General features: G+C 30.3%; 1 protein-coding gene across 1 annotated transcript; it reads left to right on the forward strand.

Moving 5' to 3' along the window:
- Positions 1-4579: 4579 nt before the first annotated feature.
- LOC142333796 (uncharacterized) lies at positions 4580-26415 on the forward strand. The gene is made up of 5 exons (XM_075381317.1): positions 4580-4691; positions 12317-12469; positions 14260-14385; positions 16681-16812; positions 18882-26415. The coding sequence occupies exons 2-5, from the start codon at positions 12320-12322 to the stop codon at positions 19845-19847; spliced, it is 1374 nt and encodes a 457-aa protein (XP_075237432.1). The 5' UTR covers positions 4580-4691; positions 12317-12319; the 3' UTR covers positions 19848-26415.
- Positions 26416-26924: the final 509 nt, after the last annotated feature.

A 26924-nucleotide genomic window follows, 5' to 3' on the forward strand; every position in this document is an offset into this window, starting at 1 on the left:
ACATATTGAACGACAGAATGTTATGGGATCCGATATAAGCTCACCGAGGAAACTCAAGAATGGCCTGCCACAAGGGTCGGTACTTGCGCCTCTCCTTTTCAGCCTCTATGTGGCGGACATGCCAGAGACAAGATCTGAAAAGCATGGCTACGCCGATGACTGGGTGGTAACAATAAAATGTAGATCATTTGAAGAGTCGGAGGAGCTCCTGATGGCTGACATGGTGTTTTTGGGTTGGGGGGGGGGGGGGGTTGTATTCCGGAGATGGCGCCTCCAACCAAATGCTAGTAAAACAGAGGTATCATGCTTCCATCTGAGTAACAGCTTATGAAGGGAATCCTGAAGATTCCTGATGGCGACTCCAGAATCGATAACGTATATTAGTTTGTTAAATCTTTGTTTTTTAATTTTGACTGTAATTGGTGTTACGTTTTAGTGCCATACGCTAAATGAATATCATTTCTTCCGCTCAAAAAAACAAAAATTTCTATATTATAATAAAACTGTTTTTAACAAAATGATACTGATATGAAAAAAGGTTAAGACATTACATTTCTATTATCAAATTTGTTATTAATTTAGAATTTCATTTAAAAAAAATATGTGTAATATACAATTTTTTTTGTCTTCAGTCATTTGACTGGTTTGATGCAGCTCTCCAAGATTCCCTATCTAGTGCTAGTCGTTTCATTTCAGTATACCCTCTACATCCTACATCCCCAACAATTTGTTTTACATACTCCAAACGTGGCCTGCCTACACAATTTTTCCCTTCTACCTGTCCTTCCAATATTAAAGCGACTATTCCAGGATGCCTTAGTATGTGGCCTATAAGTCTGTTTCTTCTTTTAACTATATTTTTCCAAATGCTACTTTCTTCATCTATTTGCCGCAATACCTCTTCATTTGTCACTTTATCCACCCATCTTTTTTTTAACATTCTCCTATAGCACCGCATTTCAAAAGCTTCTAATCTTTTCTTCTCAGATACTCTGATTGTCCAAGTTTCACTTCCATATAAAGCGACACTCCAAACATACACTTTCAAAAATCTTTTCCTGACATTTAAATTCATTTTTGATGTAAACAAATTATATTTCTTACTGAAGGCTCGTTTAGCTTGTGCTATTCGGCATTTTATATCGCTCCTGCTTCGTCCATCTTTAGTAATTTTACTTCCCAAATAACAAAATTCTTCTACCTCCATAATCTTTTCTCCTCCTATTTTCACATTCAGTGGTCCATCTTTGTTATTTCTACTACAGTTCATTACTTTTGTTTTGTTCTTGTTTATTTTCATGCGATAGTTTTTGCGTAGGACTTCATCTATGCCGTTCATTGTTTCTTCTAAATCCTTTTTACTCTCGGCTAGAATTACTATATCATCAGCAAATCGTAGCATCTTTATCTTTTCACCTTGTACTGTTACTCCGAATCTAAATTGTTCTTTAACATCATTAACTGCTAGTTCCATGTAAAGATTAAAAAGTAACGGCGATAGGGAACATCCTTGTCGGACTCCCTTTCTTATTAGGGCTTCTTTCTTATGTTCTTCAATTGTTATTGTTGCTGTTTGGTTCCTGCACATGTTAGCAATTGTTCTTCTATCTCTGTATTTGAAACCTAATTTTTTTAAAATGCTGAACATTTTATTCCAGTCTACGTTATCGAAAGCCTTTTCTAGGTCTATAAACGCCAAGTATGTCGGTTTGTTTTTCTTTAATCTTCCTTCTACTATTAATCTGAGGCCTAAAATTGCTTCCCTTGTCCCTATACTTTTCCTGAAACCAAATTGGTCTTCTCCTAACACTTCTTCCACTCTCCTCTCAATTCTTCTGTATAAAATTCTAGTTAAGATTTTTGATGCATGACTAGTTAAACTAATTGTTCTGTATTCTTCACATTTATCTGCCTCTGCTTTCTTTGGTATCATAACTATAACACTTTTTTTGAAGTCTGATGGAAATTCCCCATTTTCATAAATATTACACACCAGTTTGTATAATCTATCAATCGCTTCCTCACCTGCACTGCGCAGTAATTCTACAGGTATTCCGTCTATTCCAGGAGCCTTTCTGCCATTTAAATCTTTTAATGCTCTCTTAAATTCAGATCTCAGTATTGTTTCTCCCATTTCATCCTCCTCAACTTCCTCTTCTTCCTCTATAACACCATTTTCTAATTCATTTTCTCCGTATAACTCTTCAATATATTCCACCCATCTATCGACTTTACCTTTCGTATTATATATTGGTGTACCATCTTTGTTTAACACATTATTACATTTTAATTTATGTACCCCAAAATTTTCCTTAACTTTCCTGTATGCTCCGTCTATTTTACCAATGTTCATTTCTCTTTCCACTTCTGAACACTTTTCTTTAATCCACTCTTCTTTCACCAGTTTGCACTTCCTGTTTATAGCATTTCTTAATTGCCGATAGTTCCTTTTACTTTCTTCATCACTAGCATTCTTATATTTTCTACGTTCATCCATCAGCTGCAATATATCGTCTGAAACCCAAGGTTTTCTACCAGTTCTCTTTATTCCGCCTAAGTTTGCTTCGGCTGATTTAAGAATTTCCTTTTTGACATTCTCCCATTCTTCTTCTACATTTTCTACCTTATCTTTTTTACTCAGACCTCTTGCGATGTCCTCCTCAAAAATCTTCTTTACCTCCTCTTCCTCAAGCTTCTCTAGATTCCACCGATTCATCTGACACCTTTTCTTCAGGTTTTTAAACCCCAATCTACATTTCATTATCACCAAATTATGGTCGCTATCAATGTCTGCTCCAGGGTAAGTTTTGCAGTCAACGAGTTGATTTCTAAATCTTTGCTTAACCATGATATAATCTATCTGATACCTTCCAGTATCGCCTGGCTTTTTCCAAGTGTATATTCTTCTATTATGATTTTTAAATTGGGTGTTGGCAATTACTAAATTATACTTCGTGCAAAACTCTATAAGTCGGTCCCCTCTTTCATTCCTTTTGCCCAGCCCGTATTCACCCACTATATTTCCTTCCTTGCCTTTTCCAATGCTTGCATTCCAATCTCCAACTATTATTAAATTTTCATCTCCTTTTACGTGTTTAATTGCTTCATCAATCTCTTCGTATACACACTCTACCTCATCATCATCATGGGCGCTTGTAGGCATATAAACGTTAACAATCGTTGTCGGTTTAGGTTTTGATTTTATCCTTATTACAATGATTCTATCGCTATGCGTTTTGAAATACTCCACTCTCCTCCCTATCTTCTTGTTCATCACGAAACCTACTCCTGCCTGCCCATTATTTGACGCTGAGTTAATTACTCTAAAATCACCTGACCAAAAGTCGCCTTCCTCTTCCCACCGAACCTCACTAATTCCTACTATATCCACATTCACCCTATCCATTTCCCTTTTTAAATTTTCTAGCCTACCAACCTTTTTTAAGCTTCTAACATTCCACGCTCCGACTCGTAGAATGTTATTTTTTAATTTTCTGGTGACCCCTTCCTTAGTAGTCCCCACCCGGAGATCCGAACGGGGGACTATTTTACCTCCGGAATATTTTACCAAAGAAGGCGCCTCCATTATTGTTATGTGAAAATGCAGAGCCACATTTTCTTGGAAAAAAAAAGCAGCTGTAGTTTTCCATTGCTTTCAGCTGCGCAGTACTCAGAGGACTGAGTGATGTTGATACGGCCGTTTAAGTCGTCCTGACTCACGCCCCTAACAACTACTGAAAGAGCTGCTGCCCTCTTTCAGGAATCATTCCTTACTCTGGCTCTCAAACAGATACCTCTCCGATATGGTTGCACCTTCGGTCCAGCTACTCTGTATCCCTGAGCACTCAAGCCCCCTCACCAACGGCAAGGTCTCATGATTCATAGAGGAGGTAATATACAATAATAGATAATAAATAATGTTTAAGCATTTCATATAATAAGTAAAAGATAGAAAAATCTGTTAGAAAACTTACTGGCCCGATTTCATTTATTAAAGAACGAATAATCATAATAATTGTATTGTTTCTGTAAATGTGATTTCTGTTAGATATAAATGAAATCGGGCCGGTAGAAGTTTTGTAACAAATTTTTCTATTTTATGTTTTTTATATGGAATGCTTAAACATTGTTTATTATCTATTATTGTATATCTATTCTCTATTACATATATTTAACATGTATTTTTTTTAAAACCATATTCTAAATTAATGACAGTTTTTGATGATAGAAATGCAGTGTCTTAACCTTTTTTGATATCGGTATCATTTTGTTAAAAGCAGTTTATTTATATTACGTAAATTTTTGAATGGAAAATATCTGCTAGACTTAACTGTACGGTTTTGAGTACTAATGTTTGTTATAATAGACTTTATTTCCTTCTCATGTGTTTAGAAAAAGTAAAAAAATTCTATTTTTTTACAAAATAAATTTAAAATTACAAAATAAAAGATGGAAACATTTAAAAATTACGATTTAGTATTTATAAAAACATACATATATATATATATATATATTTTTTTTTTCAACAAAGCAAGATATCATATGTACAGAAGTATACATTTGTCTAAATTGGCATCATTGATTATCAATTGAACAGCTGCCATTTCTGTGAAAGAATTATTTAGGATAGATTTATATTCTAATTTAAGTATTATTTATTTGTTGGGTTTCTCGTTTGTTTATTTGACTAAGTAAGTAAATTTTTACTATTCTAATATAAATTAATCGAATTTAAGTGTGATTTTTTTTTAGTTTGATGAATAGGCAGTGTAGGCGTTAACCTGTGATATAAATTCATTTGAGTTCGTTGTAAAATCATTTATTTTAGCTACGTGTTATTAAAAAATTTCATCATGTTATGGAAACATTATTTTTGTTACTATTAGTCGTTTGTAATTAGTAATTTTTTTCGTACAGTATTGGAAATTATAATACGGATTATCTTATCTGCAATTTCCGATACAAAAAAAGCTTGATCATTGACAGTTTTGTAATAGTGTTGCAACTTTTATTTGTGATATAATTAATGGAAAACGTACCTGTTTCATGATAACTACTAGAGTAACTGCATAGTAAATGTCTTTTTTTGTTAGTGTCTGGTAGAACTCTGTAAAACAGATCGTTTACAAATAACTATTGTGACGCTGAACAAAGAAAAAGACCATTTTCACAACTAACTAATTACATATAACTACTTAATAATTTCTAAAACTATTGATTCTATTGAAAGCCCCTGAAATTAAGTAGAATCTCAAATAAGAATTATAAATAATATATGAAATGAGTACATCATGAACATTGTACAAACCTATTAATACTTTTAATCTTATTCAAGCTCTTAGAAGTCTATAATGCACATTGAATTTTCATACCCATGAGTGTCTTCATTGAAGTTGATTAGGCTATCAACTTAAATATATCTGCTGTCTGTTTTTCAGATGGAATGCTTCCGTGTTTCACAATCTTCCTCGCATAATGGCATCTAGTGTAGATAGGCTTTAATTTATTGTGAAACATCACAAGTTTAATGACACTGATTATCTATGAAGAGAGTTGGCTTTGAATTGACAAGTGTACAAACTTCCTTTAACTAGATGTCGAGCCATCATTCTCTTCCATAGAAGAGAAATGATGCACATTTCTGCAATGTACTTTTCCACACAACTGGTCTACCACAGTATTTAAGGATAGTTCCAGTAGCTTATCTTGGAAATTATAAACATGTCGCCAACATAATCAGCATCATTGTGTGCTTCAATTTTTCTAGTGGTTGTTTTACTATATCCAATAACATCTTCAGGAATAGGTAATGAGCAACAGAAAATTTTTTTTACCTAATTAAAACAGGCGTTTTTGGTTCACTCTGTGCTCTAGCTAAATAATTTAAGCCTTCATCTATTTTCCTGTAATATTCACCACTGGAGATTAGAAAGTTTCCAGGTTCCCAACCAAGATCAACTGGTAAAATTAAAGATTTACAGTTAAATCTTAATTGTTAACTTACAGTTAAATAATAATTGTTTACAATTAAACATTGTTAAAATTGTAAACAATTAAACAATATTTATTTTTGTAAACTATCTTTGCCTGTACTGACTGGTCCACTTCAATCAATCAATTTGTCGGGTACAATAACCTTTTTCCCAAAACAATTTTCCATTTCATGTGATTTTAATTCAAATTGAAAATTTAACTTTGTGATTTGGCTCATCTTTCAAGAAAGACCTATAAGACTGTCATCAACATGAAAATCCACCACAATTTCTTTACTGTGGTACTTGCAAGGATCTGCCGTGGCTTCTTCTAAACCGCACTACTATAAGAAATGTGTTAGACATTTATACCAACACTTTGAAGCTTGTTTAATACAACCTTTTAATGATTTACTTTTTTTCTTTCTATCTCATCCTTGAGGTTATCGCATGACACATTGTTTAGTCATCGATTGAGGAAAGCAATTCTTCACGTCATGACTGACCTAAAAGTGCCTGACCGTGTCTGAAATGGAAATTAAAGTGAAGTGTCTGAAATGGAAGGGCTGACAGTGTCAAAGTAATCCCAAGATGATGACTATAGCCCTTAGCAAAAAGTCTTGCTTTACTTAATGATGTCATTTGAATCAGTCTTGACAGCATACACTCACTGGTTATCCACCTATCCACAATTGGAGGCTTCTTCTCTAGTTGCCATGTTTGATTCTGATTAAGAGAATTTATTTCATCTATTTAGATGCTCTATTACTGCATAATCTCATGATAATTTTAAAGTGTTAGATGGTAAAGAAAAAATATTCCTCCTTTTTATACCTGGAAAGTTTCTTTATTTGTCCCTAGTTAATTAAATGATACTGCCCTCATTGTTATCTATTGCTTATAAATTAGGAATCAAATTTTCGTCTATCGATTTTTCTTCTGGAATCAACTCATCTTTTAGCTCCTTAGGTTTTTCTGTAAGGTCTTTACTCGGTATGCAAGAAAGATTATAAGGTTTAGATTCTTGACCTTAACATCCCTGCAGACAACCTTATACGTCTTGAAAGTAAATTCTACAACCGCAGTGTGCATATTCAACCATGTACTTTATAATAATTTTGTATCAGATTTTCTTTTTTTCCGGTCTGGAATCCAAGCAAAACAGTAGTTCCAAAAATTGTCACATGATTTACATTTACTTCCCTTTTCAAAAACAACTCAGCAGAGGTCGTTCTTTTCACTTTCTTTGGTACTGTTCTATCTAATGTATATGTAGCAAAAAGGACATTTTCACTCCTGAATGATTTGGTTAAGTGGGATGCAGAATGCAACCAGGATCTTGTCATCTGACAAATTATCCTGTTTTCTCACTCTGATACTCCAGATTGTTGTGGAGGATAAGATGCCAGATTGCTTGATATTTATTTTTCCCTGTTTAGCCTCTGGGATTTACTGTTCCAAGTATTACTTCAGAGGATGAATGAGGATAAGTATGAGTGTAAATGAAGTGTAGTTTTGTACAGTCTCAGTTCAACCATTCCTAAGATGCATGGTTAATTGAAACCCGACCGCCACAGAACACCGGTATCCACGATCTAGTATTCAAATCCGTATAAAAGTAACTGCTTTACTAGGACTTGAACACTGGTACTCTCGATTTCCAAATCAGTGATTTGGGAATGTGTTCACCACTAGACAAACCTGATGGGTTTGTTACTTATTTCTTGAATGTACTTAACACTTACATTAATTTTTCCAACCCTGATTTAACTATAGCACTTAGTTTTTCACTAGATTGACATTCATTTGATTTATGGCGCTTTTAACTTGCATTTACCACAAATAAGTCCCGCTCAACAGGTTTTAGAGAGATGGTCTAATTTTCCACAAGAATAACATTTCTTGTAATTGTGATTTGCAGTAGCATGACTCCCCTTTTTAGAATTATATGTAGAAGCGTGCTTCTTTAGTTGAGACTCGACCTTGAATTTATGACGTTTCCATGTCCTTTAAGCTCATTTCATAGTTTAAAGGTCGTTCCTGCATTTTAAACAGTGTATTGTCTTCTGTTGACAAGTCTTGCCTTGTGATGTAAATGTGGTCATATTCTTGAGGCAATATTTGTGAAAGCCCTGCATACATTACCAGATTCTTCTGATTATCAATATTTCCTCTCAGGCTTTACAAAATTTACATTAAGAACTTGAAAAACCCTCTGAACAATTATTCACGATAATATGCCTATAACTTTTTCAATTTGTTTTCTTCAGAAATCATTGAAGAAATAGTCCATAGATCATCAACTAGAAATAGAAAAAAATACAAAACACCGCATCGCTTTGATAACCTCAAGCTGTTCCCAGCAACATAAAGGAAAAACTACTTGTTCATTTTCCATCTAACATTTTTAATAACTGAAAACTACTCTCTCTGGTACTATGTTCGGTAAAACTCGCTAAAATAAACTAAGATTAGTTAGAAAAAACTATTTATTTTGACAGTCTAAAAGGATCAAAAAACACAGACTGAACAAAAATATATTATATGTTCACTACTAACTAAATACATGTGCTCATGTAATATCATAAACTATCAATTCTATTTAATAGTATCTCCCAAAAATTAGAATTATAAATAATATATGAAACAGATTTATAAAACAAATGAAAGTTTTGCATAAATGTTAATACTCCTTGTCTATTCTTCTTCCCCTTGTTCATTAACTTTTAAAATTATTATTGTTATTGTTTAGCCATTCAGTCATGTTTAACCCTTGGCAATCCCATTGGTGAACGTTCTCCATGATTGCGAGAACATTTTGATGTTTTGCCACTGTATTTTTTCTGGTAGATTTTACAGGCGTTTTGCCATTGCCTCTTTTACCCTAAGGAAAGATAGATAAATGTATTCAATGTAGAAATTATGATGAACATCATAATTATGATTAAAAAATTATGGCAAATCTTTATTTTCAAACAAATAATCTTTGGTAAAGAAATGTTGTTTGAAATTTAAAAAATCAGCTGTGATCAGTTTACAGTTTGTAAACATTAGGATTTCTAAAATTTAATTCAGTCCTATAACTCCTACGAACTCTCACAGATTCAAATAATCTTTTCATAGAAACAATTACAACACTTAGCAATTGACAATAACATACAAAAAAGTACAAAAATCACAAAAAAACCCACACTGCACATAAAAACTAAAGTGTTTACGCCATTGCGTAAAGTTGCGTTATTTCCTATGAATTCAAAGCTAGGGTTGGCTCTTGTTTGTTACAGGCTTGGTAAATTTATTACTATGTTCCGTATTGGGCTTGTCGTATTTGTTTGAGACCTGGCGTCAGCCAGACGGGCAATTCTGTCATCTTAATAGTGACCGCGTGCTCTTTTCTTGTATTATTTATTGTTGCCTTCACACACCCTTTTTTTCCTTTCGTTCCCATACTCTAATACATGCACACATCTCTTGTTTTTTTACACACACTCTCTCCTGTCTACTGCCTAGGTTTGGTTTCCGCCTCTTTTCATTCACGCCATTTTTCGGCAGAGTAGATCAGACATTCACCATGTACATGTCGACTGTGACTTTTCTCTTTCAAACTTTGTGATAATACTTTCATCGTATCCATACACATAAACGTCGTGGCCATTCTCTCTTGCTCTTCTCGTCAGCCTTTTGTGAATTTCGCAGATTCCTGTGTTTCGTCTAGCCTTGTTTCTTCGACAAGTTAATTTTCAAGTATCTTCTCCATCTGATTACCACAATTTCATCGATGCATTATTTCTCCAAACTCATTGCTACAAATCTGAGACGCCACGTCCTGCTCAACCTCAACCACATTTCGCCCCTGTATTCCTGATACACCATTGCAGACAGACTACGCATAGATTACTGTATGTATTCATATGTACTTGCTTTCACGAGTTCATCTCTTGCTAATATTTGTGTGTGATACAGGCAAGTGCAAATTATTATTATTATTCATATTAAACGTTTATGTTATTGTTCATGTGTAGCCCATTTTATGGGTTATTAAATGCAAACTATCGTTATTATCAAATCTACTTTTAATTTAAACACTACTTCAGAATTATAAAACTTAGGTGCAATATATTTCATATATTATTGATAACTATTATTATATTTCGTGTTGTTCATCAAAAGTTTGTGTTCAATTGTCAGTTACTCAGAGTAAATTACCTTTACTTGAAATGTTTATTGCAATTAACTCTTATCATTTAATCTAATTTAACTTGTTAATCGCCGAGATTAATTCATTATCTACTCATGAACTATATTCATATAACTGCTTCTTATATTAATCTAAAGAAAATAACTCCTGATGTGAAGTTACGTTTTTGGACTTCTTTGTAACTTAATATTTTCAAGAAAACTTATTTTCTAAAATGAAAGATCTATTTATGTTCACTTATTTCAATTTGATTATTGTAATTAATTTTTTTTTTTTATATACTGGAAGATTATCGTGGCTTCTTTTTCTACAATAAACTAGAATTGCTAGTTTTTAATTATTTAATGATAAGTTTGTTGTTCATAAATTAGGAAAGGCCAGTGCCAATGCTAAGATTTACTGTAATTTATTTTTCTAACTTAAAGACATTTGTTCATTGCTAATCTTTCAATATTACAGCATATGTCAGTAATGCAATAGTTTTCCAGTCATACTATGTTTATTGATGTTTTGTTTTTCTAAGTATATAATTGTAAATAACGTGGTTTATGTTCTCTTGTTTTCAGGCTTTGTTAAATTGTAGATTTTCAAAATGTGTATTTGAAAAATGTATATTCATGTATCTTCTCATTTAATATTATTATTACTGATATGCTGATTTCAGCGGATATTTCTTATATAGAATTAAGTTATGTTTATTTCATAATTTCATTTAATTTAAGGTTATGATTTAACATAAGTTCACTTGTTTTCTTTCTAATTAAAGTCCAATTTCTTTTGGCAAATACGAGCTGTGTGTTCTTTTATTTTTGTTAATTTTACCCAACATAAAGAGTGATTCAACATGTCCGATCACAACTATTGTAACCTTAGTAACCCTTTTAAAATACAAAAAGAATTCTGTTGCGAGTCGTATGGGTTTTACAATGTCTTCTTGTAAGGATATGCATGCGAATCACATGTGTGGTTGACAGACAGTTTAATGTGAGCTACATACAGCGCACATGGCAATTAGTGTGTTAATACAGTTTACCTGTTCTGTCCTTTTTCATTAAGAAAGCTTACATCAGTATCAAATATAACATCATTCAAGCCACCATAAAACATAAACTAATAACAGTAATTAAGGAATTACAGGAGAGGTATATGAACAGTGGTTTTTTGTATACGAGGTCTGTAAATAAAGTAATGAGACTGATTCAGAAAAATGCTTTATTTACAATTCACAATTATACATGAACTCTTATCACCTTTGAAATAGTTTCCTTGGGAAGCCATGCAACGCTTCAAATGGTTTTCCCACTATTCATAGCAGAATTGGAGCTTAGAAACCGGAATATCCTTCAGATGGTCGGTTAAATTTTTTTGTTTTCTACTGTTTCAGAATGGTGTCCTTTGAGGTGTTTGTCGGGAATAGGAAAAAGTCGCAGGACTCAAATCTGATGAATAAGATGGTTGAAAAACTATAGGAATATTTTTCTCTGTCAAAAACTACTCATTTATTGAGAGTCCAGTTTGACAAGGTGCATTTTCATGATGCAGCATCTAATATTCTTTGATGGCTGGTCCCACGGGGGCAGCTCTTTTCCGCAGTATTACGAGAATTTCTCTGTAACTATATTATGATTTATAGTCTGTTCTGTAGGCAAAAACTCCTTATGGACAATGTTATTACTATCATCACTTTTGATATTAACAGTATTCCAGAGCGTGGATCGTCCACAACTGATTTCTCGCCACATGGAAATGCTTTAAACCACCAAATAACTTGGGCTTGTGACAGTGCGTAAATCTCCATATGCCCTTTTAAATTTTGAAAAAAATTCAGTGGCATTCTCAAAGAGTTAAACATAAAAATAGATTGCACAGTGTTGCTCATAATTAGTATTGCTCATTTTTGTAATGCACAACAAAAACTAGTTTCATGAAAAGTTTGTTATATGTCTCACGTGGCAACAATAGGCTAAAAATATTAATACTTAATATAGATCAGCCATTCATATAACAATATGTTTACTAGTAACTTTGCAGTGTTGCCAGTTTGGCTACCAAAAAAACTAGTCTCATTATTTACAGACCTTGAATATATTTTTTTATTATGGAGATTTATTTTAATCTTTCTGATTTTATTGGGTTTTTTTTACAGATAATGAATGGGCCTGTAAACAGTGCTTTTAGTAATGAAGCCCTGCCTCTTAATGAAAATATTAAATTAGAGACTGAACAGGAGAATGTAGCGGAAATGATGAGCATTTTTTTACCACATCACACGACTGAAACTGATATTTCATCTGAACATGTAAGCTGTTTGTTTTTTTTATGTTTGCCCGACTGAGGAGCAATATTTTGCATTCATTTCTCTTTCTTCTGTCTGTTTTCGTTTCTGATTTTCCAACAGTTCATTCCTTTGTTTTATTTTTACCTACTCTCTTCTCAACAAATGTTGTTTCTTTTCCCCTTCTTTTTGAAATTCTTGAAATCTTTACCTGTTTTTAAACATTGTCTATATTGTATGAACTCCTTTAGGTTCATTTTATTTCATTTAGAATCACTGAAATTGTTTTACATTATTTTTTTGCTGTAAAAGTGGTGTAAGATCTGTTTAGTAAGCCTGAAAAAACATTTGGCTTTTCTTTTTCTGATGGAATCTGACATTTTCTCGGTTTCATTGCATTTGTAAATATCTTTACTACTGCTTAATTTGCATCAATTTTCTTGTATTCTAATTGATCCTAGGATTCTTCTCAAGTTTTTCCTCCTCTTTTTCTATTGTATTTATTTTATCTGATTTCAAACTGAAGATGCATCTGATGTAAACAGATCCTCTGTTTTGAATACTGTACATAGTGCCTGATTTTGGCATCTACTGAGATAAAATTTAAAAAAAAAAAAAAAAACGAAACAAAGTTATCATTCATAAGTTGAAGTAGGTCTTGATAAGGTATTAACAGTACTCTATCTAGTATTATAAATGTCTAGTCAGCTTAAGTATATTTTACATAGTAAAGATAGCCTTGTAATAGGTGATTTCCTATGAGAATCGATTGAAACATAAAAATATTTAAAATTATGCCTAAGCAATCTAGTTTGAATGCTAAAGTCAGAAAGTTGCAAAAAATTAGGTTAAGCAAAATTACTACTCAAAATTTTTACTCAGAGATGATTCAATTCTTGGTATTTTTAACAAATTCGAAATGCGAGTAAAGTGCATAAAATCGCAGATTTTATTGGCAGCATATTAAAGAAAGATTCATTCTATGTGTTATTTCTAGTAATTTTTAATTGCAAGCCAGTAAAAAGTTGCCAGACAGGAGTCAGTAATTTAGTACTGGATATATAAAAGTAGAGATACAGTAGTTAAACACAAGCTCCATCTTTTATGGCGACCACTGTAATACATAGTTGCAATTCCGCAGTAAAAATTTCTATGTCACGATCAATATGAAAACCCAGTTGGCATGGTATTTTTCATACGCTACAAAATTCCATTTCCATGTTCCATGCTGAAGTCTCAAGCTTATATAGCTGAATAGAAAATAAATATTATTTACATTAATATTATTTATTAAGTAAATGTTGATCGAATCTTAAAAAAAAATTTATTTTTATAAATATAAAAATATTTATTTTTTATATAATTTTTATTGTTATTTGTATTTATTAGAAGTAAGTTTATAATTCAAAATTTAGGTAATGTTATTTCTAAAGGTAAATGATATTTATCATGATTAAACACTAATCTCAGTAAGATTAGAAAAAAAAACTATATCGGGAGAATTACCACAACAGTTTAACAAATTATTTGACTGTAAAAGATTACAATTTGTAGAGTAATCTGTGAGTAGCAGCATTTTTAACATTTAAATTTGGATGATAACATTTAACAAAAGAAAAATTGTTAGGTTTTCCCATGTAAAACCTGGCACATTAAAGCCACCTAGTAATAATAATTTAACTTTGGCTGCACTATTTATGTGTGTGGTAAGTGGTGAATTAGAGATACAAACTATTTTAATTTTATAAATTATACAAAAAAATACATAAACATATTTATTTTGTAGCATTCATTTTTTTGTTTTTTTATTACAGCAAGTAGATGTAGTACATCTGAAAGAGGAACCACTGGATATTAATGATGAGATTCCAAAAGATCCTTTAGCGCTTGAAGAGACCAACTTAGTTAAATCAGAAAATTTAAAAGTTGAAAATGAAGAGGTAAGTGCTTTGATTATGCATACAGTGGAACACCAATTATCCAGATGCACCTTTGAAAACCCAAAGCTGGATAATTGGAAAAGACTTTTTAAAAAAGTTTGTTATATATAGTGGACATATTCCATTGTTTAATGGGTAATGCAGTAAGTAAAAAAAAAAATTAAGTATTTCAGTAAAGTTAAAAAAAATCAGAATATATGTACAATGTAAGAAAAAAAAGTGGTTAAGTACTATGTGTAGAAATTTGCGTGTGTTATAATTAGTTTAACAGGCCTGTATATATACATATATATGTTTTTGCCAAATCAATTGCAAAAAAATCAGTTAAGAAATCCTGTAAAATTAAAGATCGATAAAAAATTCTTGTTGAAGCAAAATTTATTTGAATAGTGTTTAAATTTTTCAAATGTATTAGTTTTTTTTTTAAATTGCCTAGTCTAGATTTAAGTAGTCCAGTTAGTTAAGTCATCTGGAAAATTGGCGTACCGCTGTATCATTTCATTATTTTTGCCCAATATGTAAATTTTGGATTACATACAGTTCATTTAAGTCGTATTTATATTTAGCTCACCGACTGGTCTAGCAGTTAACTCGTCACAAATCAGTTGTTTAACAGCTGATTCCAAAGTTGAAGTTTCTCAGGTTTAAATCCTTGTAAAAGTTAGTTACTTTTATATGGGTTTAAAAAGTAAACATTGGATACAGATGTAATTTGGTGGTTGGGGTTTAATTAACCGTACATCTCTGGAATTGTCAGCCTGAGTGTACAAGACTACACATTGTTTATATGACATACATATCATCTTCATCTCATTGGACCATGGTGAGGTTGCTTTATTGTTCACTAGTTGAACAGATCGCAAGTAAATTTATATAAAAAAAATTTGATGTGGACTCCCTTGTATGCCTATTAAATTACATTTACACATTTTATTTTTTTTATTGAATTATTCATCGTAAAAGTTTTTTACAATGTTTTTTACAATTAATAGTAAGATTTGACCTGATGTGCCTTCCTGTAAGATACAAATATCTCATTAATTAAATTTTTTTTGGCTATAACTCTACCTAATGAAAATAAGTACCACTTATATCTTTGAAAAGCTCTCAATGAGGGCTTATTACTGCAGTTAAGAAAAACTCCAAAATCCAAATTTCATAGATTTATTTGACACTTGTCAATAGCAATGAAAAGGGGAAGTGCACAATTAGTTGTTACAACAGCCCTAAATCCAAAATTTCAACATCCTATGGTTAATCGTTTTTGAGTTATGTATGTTAAATATATATGTATGTACAGATATTACGTTAAAACTAGTCAAAATGGATATTTCTACTGCAATCTGAAAATGGAGATTTTTCGCAATCACAATATTTCCTTTACTTTGTATAAGGAAGTAAAAAATTAAAACAATTTTCTTTTTTTGTTGGCTTATTTTTGTCTTAATTCTTTGATCTTTGTCATTTTTCAGAGACAGAGATATTTAATTGTATCTTTTATAATACTGTTTTTAATCCCTAAACTTATTTTAGCAGGAAATCATATAATTATGCACTTTTTTCCACTAAAGCCTTTTCTTTTGTCAATATTTTCCTGTATAAAGTGTAGTATCAAATCTTGGCACTCCCTCAAAAAGTCAGATCATTATCTGGTGCTTGTAAGTATGAATCGTGTAGACCTATATTTAGAAAATTAAATATCTTACTCTATCCTTTAGTTTGTATTTATGAATGTGCCATCTTAGTTAAAAAAAATTATTACTTCTTAAAAAATTATATCCATCTACACCAGACAACAGTATTGTTTTTTGTATAACACAACACAATAGTACATCTTGCAAGACACCACCATATTGTTCTTCTGAATTGGTGACCCGTTTGAAAAATCTTCCCACCTATCAAAATAAAATTTAAAAAATTTTCTTTTATGGAAACAACATTCCTCTGCCGATGAATTTTTAAATAATACTAATTACAAAAAAAAAAAATAAATACGTTTTTCTGCATTTTGATCAGCATGCACATAAATGTGTACTCAAAGTAATTTTCAATGGACCCTCTGAATTGTGAATTTACCTTTTTGTGATTTTTTTATGTTTACATATGTGTTTCATATAAACAATTAATATAGATTTTAATTACATCTATTTTTTTCTTATAATTTGTTTTTCTATTAATTTATGATGTGATTTATGTGATGGTATTATTAAGTTTCAATAAGAATAAAACAAATTATTTATTGCATATTAATATAGTTTCACATTTTGTAAGGCTTTTACTTTTTTTTTTTATAAGGAATCTGAGATTTCATTGAATGATAAAGGTTCATCAAAGCTTAATCTTAATGTGGAAACTAATGAACTTCAAATAAATGATAAGTATTTACACACGGTGAGCACAGAAGAAATGGGATTTTATCTGGATAATGTAAGTATTAGTTATTGGATATTTTTTTAACAAATATGATTTGTCTCTTGTTAATCTCATAACTGTGTATGTATATATAATAAGAGATATTTTACTTCAAAGAGATTAATAAAGATAATTTTAATAGGTCAGCTATACACTTATAAATTAAATTCACTACGTTTCAACTTTATTCCCTAAACTTCCTCAGGTGATAATACACATTCATACACACATCATACAGGATTCTCTTGCTTACTGAGAAATTAACTGATCTACTCATCCTATATAACAGTATTTTGTCCCCACCCTTATTGCAAAAGATACCGTACATGCAAGGAAATAACAGATATATAAATATAATACTAAGGCGTATAATAACAGAATCAAAATGAGAGTATATGATAATAGAAAATAATATAAATGGTCATAGACGCATCAAAAAAATTCATGCAGTGTGATCATAAAGATAAAATCATAATACTTAATACTGATAAAAGTAATAAAACATTTATCTCGACAATAAAGATTATTCAACAAAAATGGAAAATATGTTAAATAAAACCACATATGTAGAAATAAAAAGGCATCTGACCAATAAATTACAGCTAAAAAATAATAAAATAGCCAAAAAGTTGTCTGCACATGGGCATATAACAAAAGAAAAAATTGAAAATAAGTATTAATAATGCCATAACCCCCAGAATTTACGGTCGAATAAAAATTATCCTATAAGATCTAGTAAACTGCATACAAAGTCTGACAAAAGTTATCCAAATTTTTGGTTAAAATTTTACAGCAAATAATTGGAAAAAATAAATACAACATCAAAGATTCATGGGTATTTCACATGAAATAACATGTAACTAATAGCCATGAACCACAAATTAATTTCATTGGATGTAATTTCATTATATACCAGCACTCCAAAGAATTTAGTGATTGAAACAATAGAAAGCAAATGGAATGAAATTGAAATAAATAAAAAAAATAATTAAAATTAAACAAACATAATTTATAGAATGTATAATAAATATGTGCATAGATAATAAGTATTTTAAATTTAATAAATAAATTGTATGAACATTGTTACGGTTTAGCAACAGTGTCACCAATCTTAGCCTGCGTAGCAAACCTAACTATGGCATATTTAGGAAATAAAGTAATAGAAAAATTAAATTCCAAGATAAAAGATATGTAGATGACATTCTATTATGCGCACATAAACAGAATATTGATTTAAAAGAGTAGAAGCCCATAAATATAGAAAAAAAAGTAAGTGACAGTACTTGCAAAACATACAATAAACACTTGTTTCAACAGCACCAAAATATTGGTCAAAGAACAAAATACACATAAAAGGACCACTCTAGAAATAATATACATCAAGAAAAATATAAACGCTGTCAACAATACAACAGCAACATATACGTTAATTAATTTAAAAAATCAACAAAAAACATCATATATTATAAATTTAGTTTTAAGAAAAATAATGTTTAATGTTGTAATTTTTGAGAAAAATATGTGCATTGTAAAGGTTTCTGTACATAGGAAATAGCAATAAGGTTATTTAAAGGGATACATATTATCTAAAGATAAGATGAGTCTAGGGTGAGTAGGCAGATCTATCATAACAAGGATGGGAACAAAAAATCGTTTTGTAGGATGGATTGATCAGTTAATTTCTCAGTATGCAAGAGAATTCAGTATGAATGTGTATTGTCACCTGAGGAAGCTTAGAGAATTCTAAGTGAAACGAAGTGAATTCAATTTATAAAAATTTTGTACAGTTTGGTTAACCCAAGAGATTTAATAAAGATAATATTTTTAAGTAAAATATGTCTTGTTATTGTATTTAATTCTATCCAATCAACCGGAAGTTAGTATTTTATTAATATATTTTTTCTATTTCAGTGTGTTCTGTTATTATATTATATTATATTATATTTTTTATAATATATTATATTCATTTTTTTGTACATATTTAGTGGCTTTTTACAATATACCATATTTAATAATGTTGTAATTGAAATAATTTTACATTAATTCATAATTATCTTTTAATTATTGGTATTTTTAATTTACAGGTTGCTATCAATAAAGGAACCATCAAGGGAAGTACTAAAAAAAATAGTAACTTTTGTCAAAACTCTCTTATTCATGATAATGATTTAAAAACGCACCTTATTACACGTAACAAAGAGAAAAATTATATTTGTAACTTCTGCCAAAAGGTTTTTAATCATCTTTCTAATTTAAAAGTCCATATTAATTTACACACCAAAGAGAAAAGTTATGTCTGTAACATTTGTCAGAAGTCTTTTAATCGAAGTGCTTCTTTAAAATTACATTTAAATATTCATACTAAGGCGAAAAATTATATTTGTAACGTTTGTCAAAAGTCATTTAATCATAGGTCTACCTTGTATTCTCATAGAAATACTCATACCAAGGTGAAAGATTATATTTGTAACTTTTGTCAAAAGTCATTTAATCATAGTGCTACTTTAAAATCGCATTTAAATACTCATTCGAAGGAGAAAAATTATGTTTGTAGCTTTTGTCAAAAGTCATTTAATCGTAGAGATGTTTTAAGGAGACATCTTAATATTCATACAAAAGAGAAAAATTATGTTTGCAACTTTTGTCAGAAGTCTTTTAATCGAAGTTCTACTTTAAAATCGCATTTAAATATTCATACTGAGGAGAAAAATTATATTTGTAACTTCTGTCAAAAAATGTTTAATCATTATTCTAATTTAAAGGTGCATATTAATTTACACACAAAAGAAAGGAATTATGTTTGTAACATTTGTCAGAAGTCATTTAATCATAGTTCTACCTTGAATTCTCATTTAAATACTCATACCAAAGTGAAAGATTATATTTGTAACTTTTGTCAAAAGTCATTTAATCATAGTGCTACTTTAAAATCACATTTAAATATTCATACGAAGGAGAAAAATTATGTTTGTGGCTTCTGTCAAAAGTCATTTAATCGTAGAGACGTTTTAAAGAGGCATCTTAATATTCATATAAAAGAGAAAAGTTAAGTTGGCAAATTTTGTCAGAGGTTTTTTGATCGAAGTTTTGCTTTAAAATTACATTTAAATATTCACTACGACATTGAAAATTAATCCACTTTTGCAAGCGATTAAAATGAGAGGTTTTTCCGTAAGGCCTTTTTTACAAATTTTTTTTTTTTCAGGGGGTATATCAGTAATTGTGAACTATTATCAGTTGAATCTGTGACATGGTGACAAAATAATGATAAACTCAAAGTTGTAGAGACAAATTAAAAATACACTACACTCAGGTTCCAGTAAACTTAAAGAAATTATCATTATATAAACTTTAAATAACAGAAACATAAAAATTGAATACAAGAACAAAAGTGTGATCATAAGAAAAGATTTAAGGGTTTTACTAGAACTGAGAAGACAATGGTTATTCAGTGGTAGTCCCTCTGTTAACCAACTTAGTCGGGACCAACGGTTAATTGGTTAAACAAAAAAAATCTGTTAAACTGAAGAATTTTTTTTATAAATAAGAGATACTGTAGATAATATTTCTTGTACAGTACTAACCAATATTTAAGCTTTTGTGCTAATACTGTAACAATACATTTTAGTGAAGGCATATAATGTTTTAATGAAGGAATACATTTTTTTTGTATCAGATATACTTTTGAGTATGGTAACCCTATTAAAACTACAATAATTGCATAGGTAAAGTACGATGTAGGATGTACAGTACTGAAATTTACTTTATTGGTTTCATTGTAATACTGTACTGTGTGCATTTTATTTTGAACACTGCTTTTTATAATACTTTAATTTTCAATTTTGTACAATACACTTTGTTAAAAAAAACAATGACTACAGAATGAGGTTGTACTGTATCGTAATTGAAACTATTCAATCAATTACTTTTGTTTTAAATAATTTGTTATTTTTGTGTGCACTTTGCTTTGACGTGTAGTCGCTCCATTTTTTCATTTGTAGAACATTGTAATGCGTGTCATTAGGTTATTTTTCAACTAACACAAAGCATTGTTAAAAATCTTTTTGCTTCTGTACACTGTATTTTTATTTCGTCTTAGGCTATATCACATTCTTCATCGTTTTCCACATTAGTTTGATTTTATCTTCTTATAACTTCAATAATATCGTCATTCATAATTTCATTTCTAATAGCTCTTAACTGCATATCCATTCATTCACATCATTCGTATCTAAAAATACTGTGGTTTCCATGTTTAGCTCCCTCAAACCATTTAAAATTCCATGTTTCTAATATCTTCTGGGTCTGGATTTTGCATGTCATCAACATCATTACTGCTATATATGCCACAAATTCTTGCAGAAGATGTTTCTAGCACTTATAGCAGATGATATTTCGTTCTGCCCCACGGCTACATTGTAAATTATGTCTCTAATTGAAATTTTTTAAATTAAATTAGGCAAAATTATTTCTTCCTTTTTTCTAGAATTGAAGATAAAAATTTCTTCCAGCATTGCCTCTTTTATAATTCTATAACCCCTTGGATCAAGGGCACACATTAGGCGGTAGACATTAGGGTTGGTCATTAGGCGGTAGAAACTTGAACTCTAATGTTGTCTTCTGCAAGCACGTCAGAAGAAGGATGAGACTAAACATTGTTGAGGAGTAGGTACAGTGTTTTCAGATAAATTTGATTATCTTAATTGTCATTTTACTTCAGGAATGAATTCATGATGAAACCGTTGTTTAAATAGCAAAGCTATTCCGTGCTATTTCTGTGCTGTATATTACACCAGTAATGTCTTTTTATTAATGTTTTCAGCACTCGTGGATTTTTAAACTTTCCTACTAGAAAAAGTGGAAGTTATAAAACAGTTCAACGTATCAGTGTTGAAATTAATGTCAAGAGACAACAGTTTAAATTGTTTATGTTTAGGCTAGCTGAGGAAATTTACAAGTCAGGCGTGGTGTCATATTGCAGTATATGAAGTCTGTACCGTATTTTACATTTCATAAAAATCTTTTCTTTGCATGTGGGCTTGATGGGGTACTTTATAGGTATAGAGGGCTTAATTATATTAAATTATATAAATTTAATTATAAATATAATAAAAAGTTTAAAAACGAATTATTTAAAAAAAAATTAGAGGGTTGTTTAACTCGAAGAGTCAGTTAAATGGTAATGTTAGGGGATTTGGCGGTTAACCCAGAGAGTTAAGTGGGGGATGGTTAACAGGGAGACTATAAACTTTTCATTACATTGACCACTATATGACAAATTAATTATACAGTGACTGCATATGAGTAATGATTATAGTGTTGCATATAGGTGTGGCTGCGTTGTGAATTGGCACTGATGCAAGGAACATCACTCACCAGAATTGTACTCACTTGCAAAATGGTAACATTTGTTTATTCATCCCTTTAAAGCTAACTTTAAAAAGTAAATTTTTCAGGAGAGAATTTTTTTTGTAAAATTTACAGAGCACTTCTGCAAAGAATATGTGGTATTATTCTATTAGTATCATTGTTGCACTTAGCGCGTTCCATTTTAACTGTATGTATATATTGTTAGTAAAATATATGTATATATATATATATATACTTAACACTAATCAGCGTGCTTAGTTATAATAAATGGTTATTAACTAATGTATCTGCTACATCTTGCCTATGTGGTAACATCTGATACTCCCAGTAATACTGCTGAGGCATAATTCCTTTATTGCAAAGCAATTACAAATTGTTACACTTAACACAGGAATAGGAAGTAAATTTCATATAAACTTTTGGGTGTAAGGATTTAGTGGAACATCTTGGTGCCCAAATCTTTACCTAATGTTACCGTGCTGTGTCACTATAAGATGTTTTAATTTTTAAATATTTTCATTATTAAAAAAAGTAACTGTAGTATTTTGAAATATAATTTTAATCCATCGTATTTATTAGTTGAATTAGGAAATAATATCTCTCTGACAGACTTCCAGTCTTTGAATTCCTTGTGATTCACTGTTGTCACTTTATTTAGATAAGGGTTTATTCCGGTTGATGTCGGCCATTCAGATTGTACCCAAATCACTTTCTTGTTTTTTTTAACTAATTATGTGCATGGACTGAGTCCATTACATATACTGGCGTGTGTGTGTGTCCGGGTAACAGATAATTAATTGAAATTAGTTTTATAGAATTAGATAATTGTAGGAATGTATAAAGCATTGAAATTACTTGTTGGTTTTTGTTTTGCCCCGGGCAATTGTCACAATGCAAGGCCAGATTTTTAAATTACCTTCTGTGTCTAGTTTACTACAAATTAAGGATAACAATGCGGCTGTATTAAAATGGCCAGATCAAAATTATTTAAGACAAATACAACACTGTTTATAGAGGATGATACACATGTATACAAATAAGAATTCCCTTCCAGAACAACTACGTCAGTGTCAGGCCTACTAAAATTATTTAAATTATTTGCATCTTCAAATGGAAAATAATTACTTGGGCCTGCTATTATTTTCAGAGAATAACAATGTTCCTGAGTTGTTTACTTGGATTAGCGCATCACAATTATTTTCACTCTTTTAACTACAGAAATCTGCTCTGTTGTTTGTGGAGATTGGTTCCAGTGCATTAAACTTAGCATATTTTTCTCTCTTGTAACTTTTCTCTCATAAGAAACTCTCTTGTTTTTTTTTCTGTATTTCTTCAGAGGATGTATGAGGATGATATGTATATGAATGTAATTGAAGTGTAGTCTTGTGCAGTCTCAGGTCGACTATTCCTGAGATGTGTGGTTAATTGAAACCAAACCAACAATGAATCCACCGAGTTTGTCTAGTGAATGCGTCTTCACAAATAGCTGATTTTGAAGTCGAGAGTTCCAACATTCAAATCCTATTAAAGGCAGTTACTTTTATACGGATTTGAATACTAGATCGTGGATACCGGTGTTCTTTGGTGGTTGGGTTTCAATTAACCACTTATCTCAGAAATGGTCAACTTGAAACTGTACAAGTCTATACTCTTATATCATCCTCTAAAGTAATACCTGATGGTGATTCCTGGAGGCTAAACAGGGAAAAAACCAGCAACAAACGCCGGTATCCACAATCTAGTATCAGATCCATTTAAAAGTAACACTACCTTTACTAGGATTTGAAACTAAAACCTTTACTATCTCTGTTACTACTGTTACTCTCTGTCAAAAAAATAAACTCCCAATAAATTCAAATTAAAGTTTATACTACTAAAAGAAAATTTTAATTTAAAAAAAAATACAATTTCAATACATAAGAACTAATAAAATACAATTTTATTATTATACACTTATAGACTAATAAGACAACAGCTATGAAAAGAATTCATCCCAGTGAAGAAAAGAAACATGAAACAATAAGTATTAACAAATATAAAAAACATTCATTTTTAACAATTATAAAAAAAATACATAAATATTATAGAAATCAGAATATAATAAAATTAAAATTGTATCATGTTATGATCACAATTTGCATTTATTGATGATACACGATTACTAAAGAAACAGTCTTTGTACATCCTTTGATTGCAAATGTTACACTTGTCTTGGGTGGCTTTTTTGTTTTTAATATTGCTTAGACACGACTAAATTTCTTGACTTTTTGTCTTTTTTCAGACACTAGAGTGGTATGCACTCATTTAATCTGAGATATTAATGAATGCGTCTCCTTGGTTGTAGTAAAGAAGAGCTTCTGGTTTTTTTTGACTTCTTTACTGTTCCTCATTACAGTTGTCATAATGTCAACATGCTTAGTAGTAATTAGCAACACATCCAATCTATCTTTTCATTTAACCTTCTACCATCACAATGATCCGCGTGCTTCTGCGAAAATATGTTGGTATCTGATTGCCTCCCTTCATAGTCTTATGCTACACTCTTGTGAAAAAAATTTCAAAAAATTACAGTATATTAAAGAGATTTAACAGATTCTGACAAAAAAAAAAACATCACGATTGGATATTTTTTATGCCTGTAACAACAAAAAAATTGAAACTGTACAAAAATTAAGATAATTTATTTGCAGAATATTTTTTGCACATTTCTACCGCATTTTTTATTAGTGAAATTTTTTCTTTTGCTTTGTGTTTATGAAACATAGTTTGTTGATTTAAAAAATAATGCTTTCAAGCAAATCGGTTGAAAATTAGGCAAAATATGATGAAAAACCCTTGTCATAAATCACAGATTAGTAACATCTGTGAAAGTAGATTCAGAAAACTTTGTTTTATAAAAATCCCCACCACTGAAAAGGCTATTCAGATTGACAAAAAATGTACTTACATTTCTGAGAAAAAGATGGTCATATTCTTTCTAGTCTAAATAAATGTAAAATGTTTTTACATTGTATAAACGTCGTTAAAATTGTGTAACAAAACTGATTCCTTTGTGAATATAAAACAAAATAACCAACTTAGATGCTATATAAAATCATTTTGTAACAGCGTTTTAAAACTGACGCCGTACATAACCAGTTCCAAGACTAAATTATCTGAAAAGGTTAACAAAAACTTTACTCTTGTACTCTTATTTCTGTATTTTTTGTGCTATTATTTCACCTTTTCTTAATTCTGTATTAACCATAGTTGAAGGGTTGAATTTTCTATCTTCCTTATGGTTTTAGCAAATTATGTTTTTTTGTCAAGTAAGGAATCTGCCAAAAGTGTCCTTTCCATATTCATGTACAGACCAATGAACTCGTGCACAATTTTCTGCTCTTAGTAGCTTCTTTACCAGAATAGATTTTGTATGAAATCATATAATAGTCTTTCACATATGGTTGTGCATTATTATTTATACACAAATTGTTCCGCACAAGAATCTTCCCTTTCTAAACCACCCTGATATATTCTACAAATTGTTTATTGATGTGCTCTCCTATTCTATTCTCTACAAAACCAAGACTGCCATTCTTGTGGGGTTTTTTTCTGTTTTCCAGATGTTTTCAAATAATTTGTCTAATAGATTATGATCTAATATTTGTTTAATATATATATATTTATATATTTGTTTAATATATGTATTAATTACTTAATCATCATAATTTTAAAAGTGTGATTGGATGCGTTATTAATTTTTAGAGATCTGATTATATATTCTTTATTTCTTGTTTATTCAGGGACTTGAGTTTTCTAGTTTAGTTACTGGTTACAAACAGTTGAGCTTTTCTTTGATTTTTTTTTAGCAGCAAAATAATTTGTCAACATACTTTATTATTGCATATTTATATGACTTAACTTAAAAATATTTTTTTTCTTTTATTTGTATTTCATTTTTTATAAAATAATTTTCTTTGTGAAATAGACTTTTATTGTAATAAAAAGCTCACTTTATTTGAAGTTTAGTTTTAGAAATACATTTATAATATATAAATTGTGATTTTTTTTTATGATGTTAATAAATAAACATTTTGTTCATAATGTAAAAGATTTCAGAATTTTGTAATTTGATTTTTACTATGTCTGTGAAATCCAAACCGAAACTTGTGGATTAAACAATAGTTTGTATATTATTTATTTTATTTTAAAAATATTGATTAATTTTCAAATGTACATCCAGTTATTTATTTTTTAATGTAATAAACAAAGTTGCACAGTAAACAGGTTTCTTCTTTATTTTAAATGTACATCATTCCTTTTATTAAGTCTGTTATTTATCTTGTAGTGGTTATGATGATTAAAACTGAATTACAGCTACCCATTTTGCCCAACCTACATGGTGAGATTGGTATAGTGGGTGGCGTATTTCTGTGCACTTAGGCTGACAGATGGCTTACCATGCTATTAATTATACTGAACGGTGACAATGTATTGTATTGCATACTATGTAAGTATATACGGAGCTATGAGATGTTTTTTAAAGGTATGACTAATTGTTCCACCCATCTTGTCAGTCTTATCTCTTGCAGACAATGTGTACAGCTATATTAATGCGTGTCTACATCCAGGTTTGGGGTTTGAAATCTCAGGTTGGTTTTGAATTTTTTAACACAATATATATTACTTGTAAGTGCCTGCAAATATTTCTCAGCCTGTGTCGATTTAAATAAATAAACGTAAAAATATCTTTTGCATTTTAAAATGTTTTTCAGTCA

Source organism: Lycorma delicatula, chromosome 13 (genome assembly GCF_047948215.1).
Source record: "Lycorma delicatula isolate Av1 chromosome 13, ASM4794821v1, whole genome shotgun sequence".
NCBI classification, from domain to species: domain Eukaryota; kingdom Metazoa; phylum Arthropoda; class Insecta; order Hemiptera; family Fulgoridae; genus Lycorma; species Lycorma delicatula.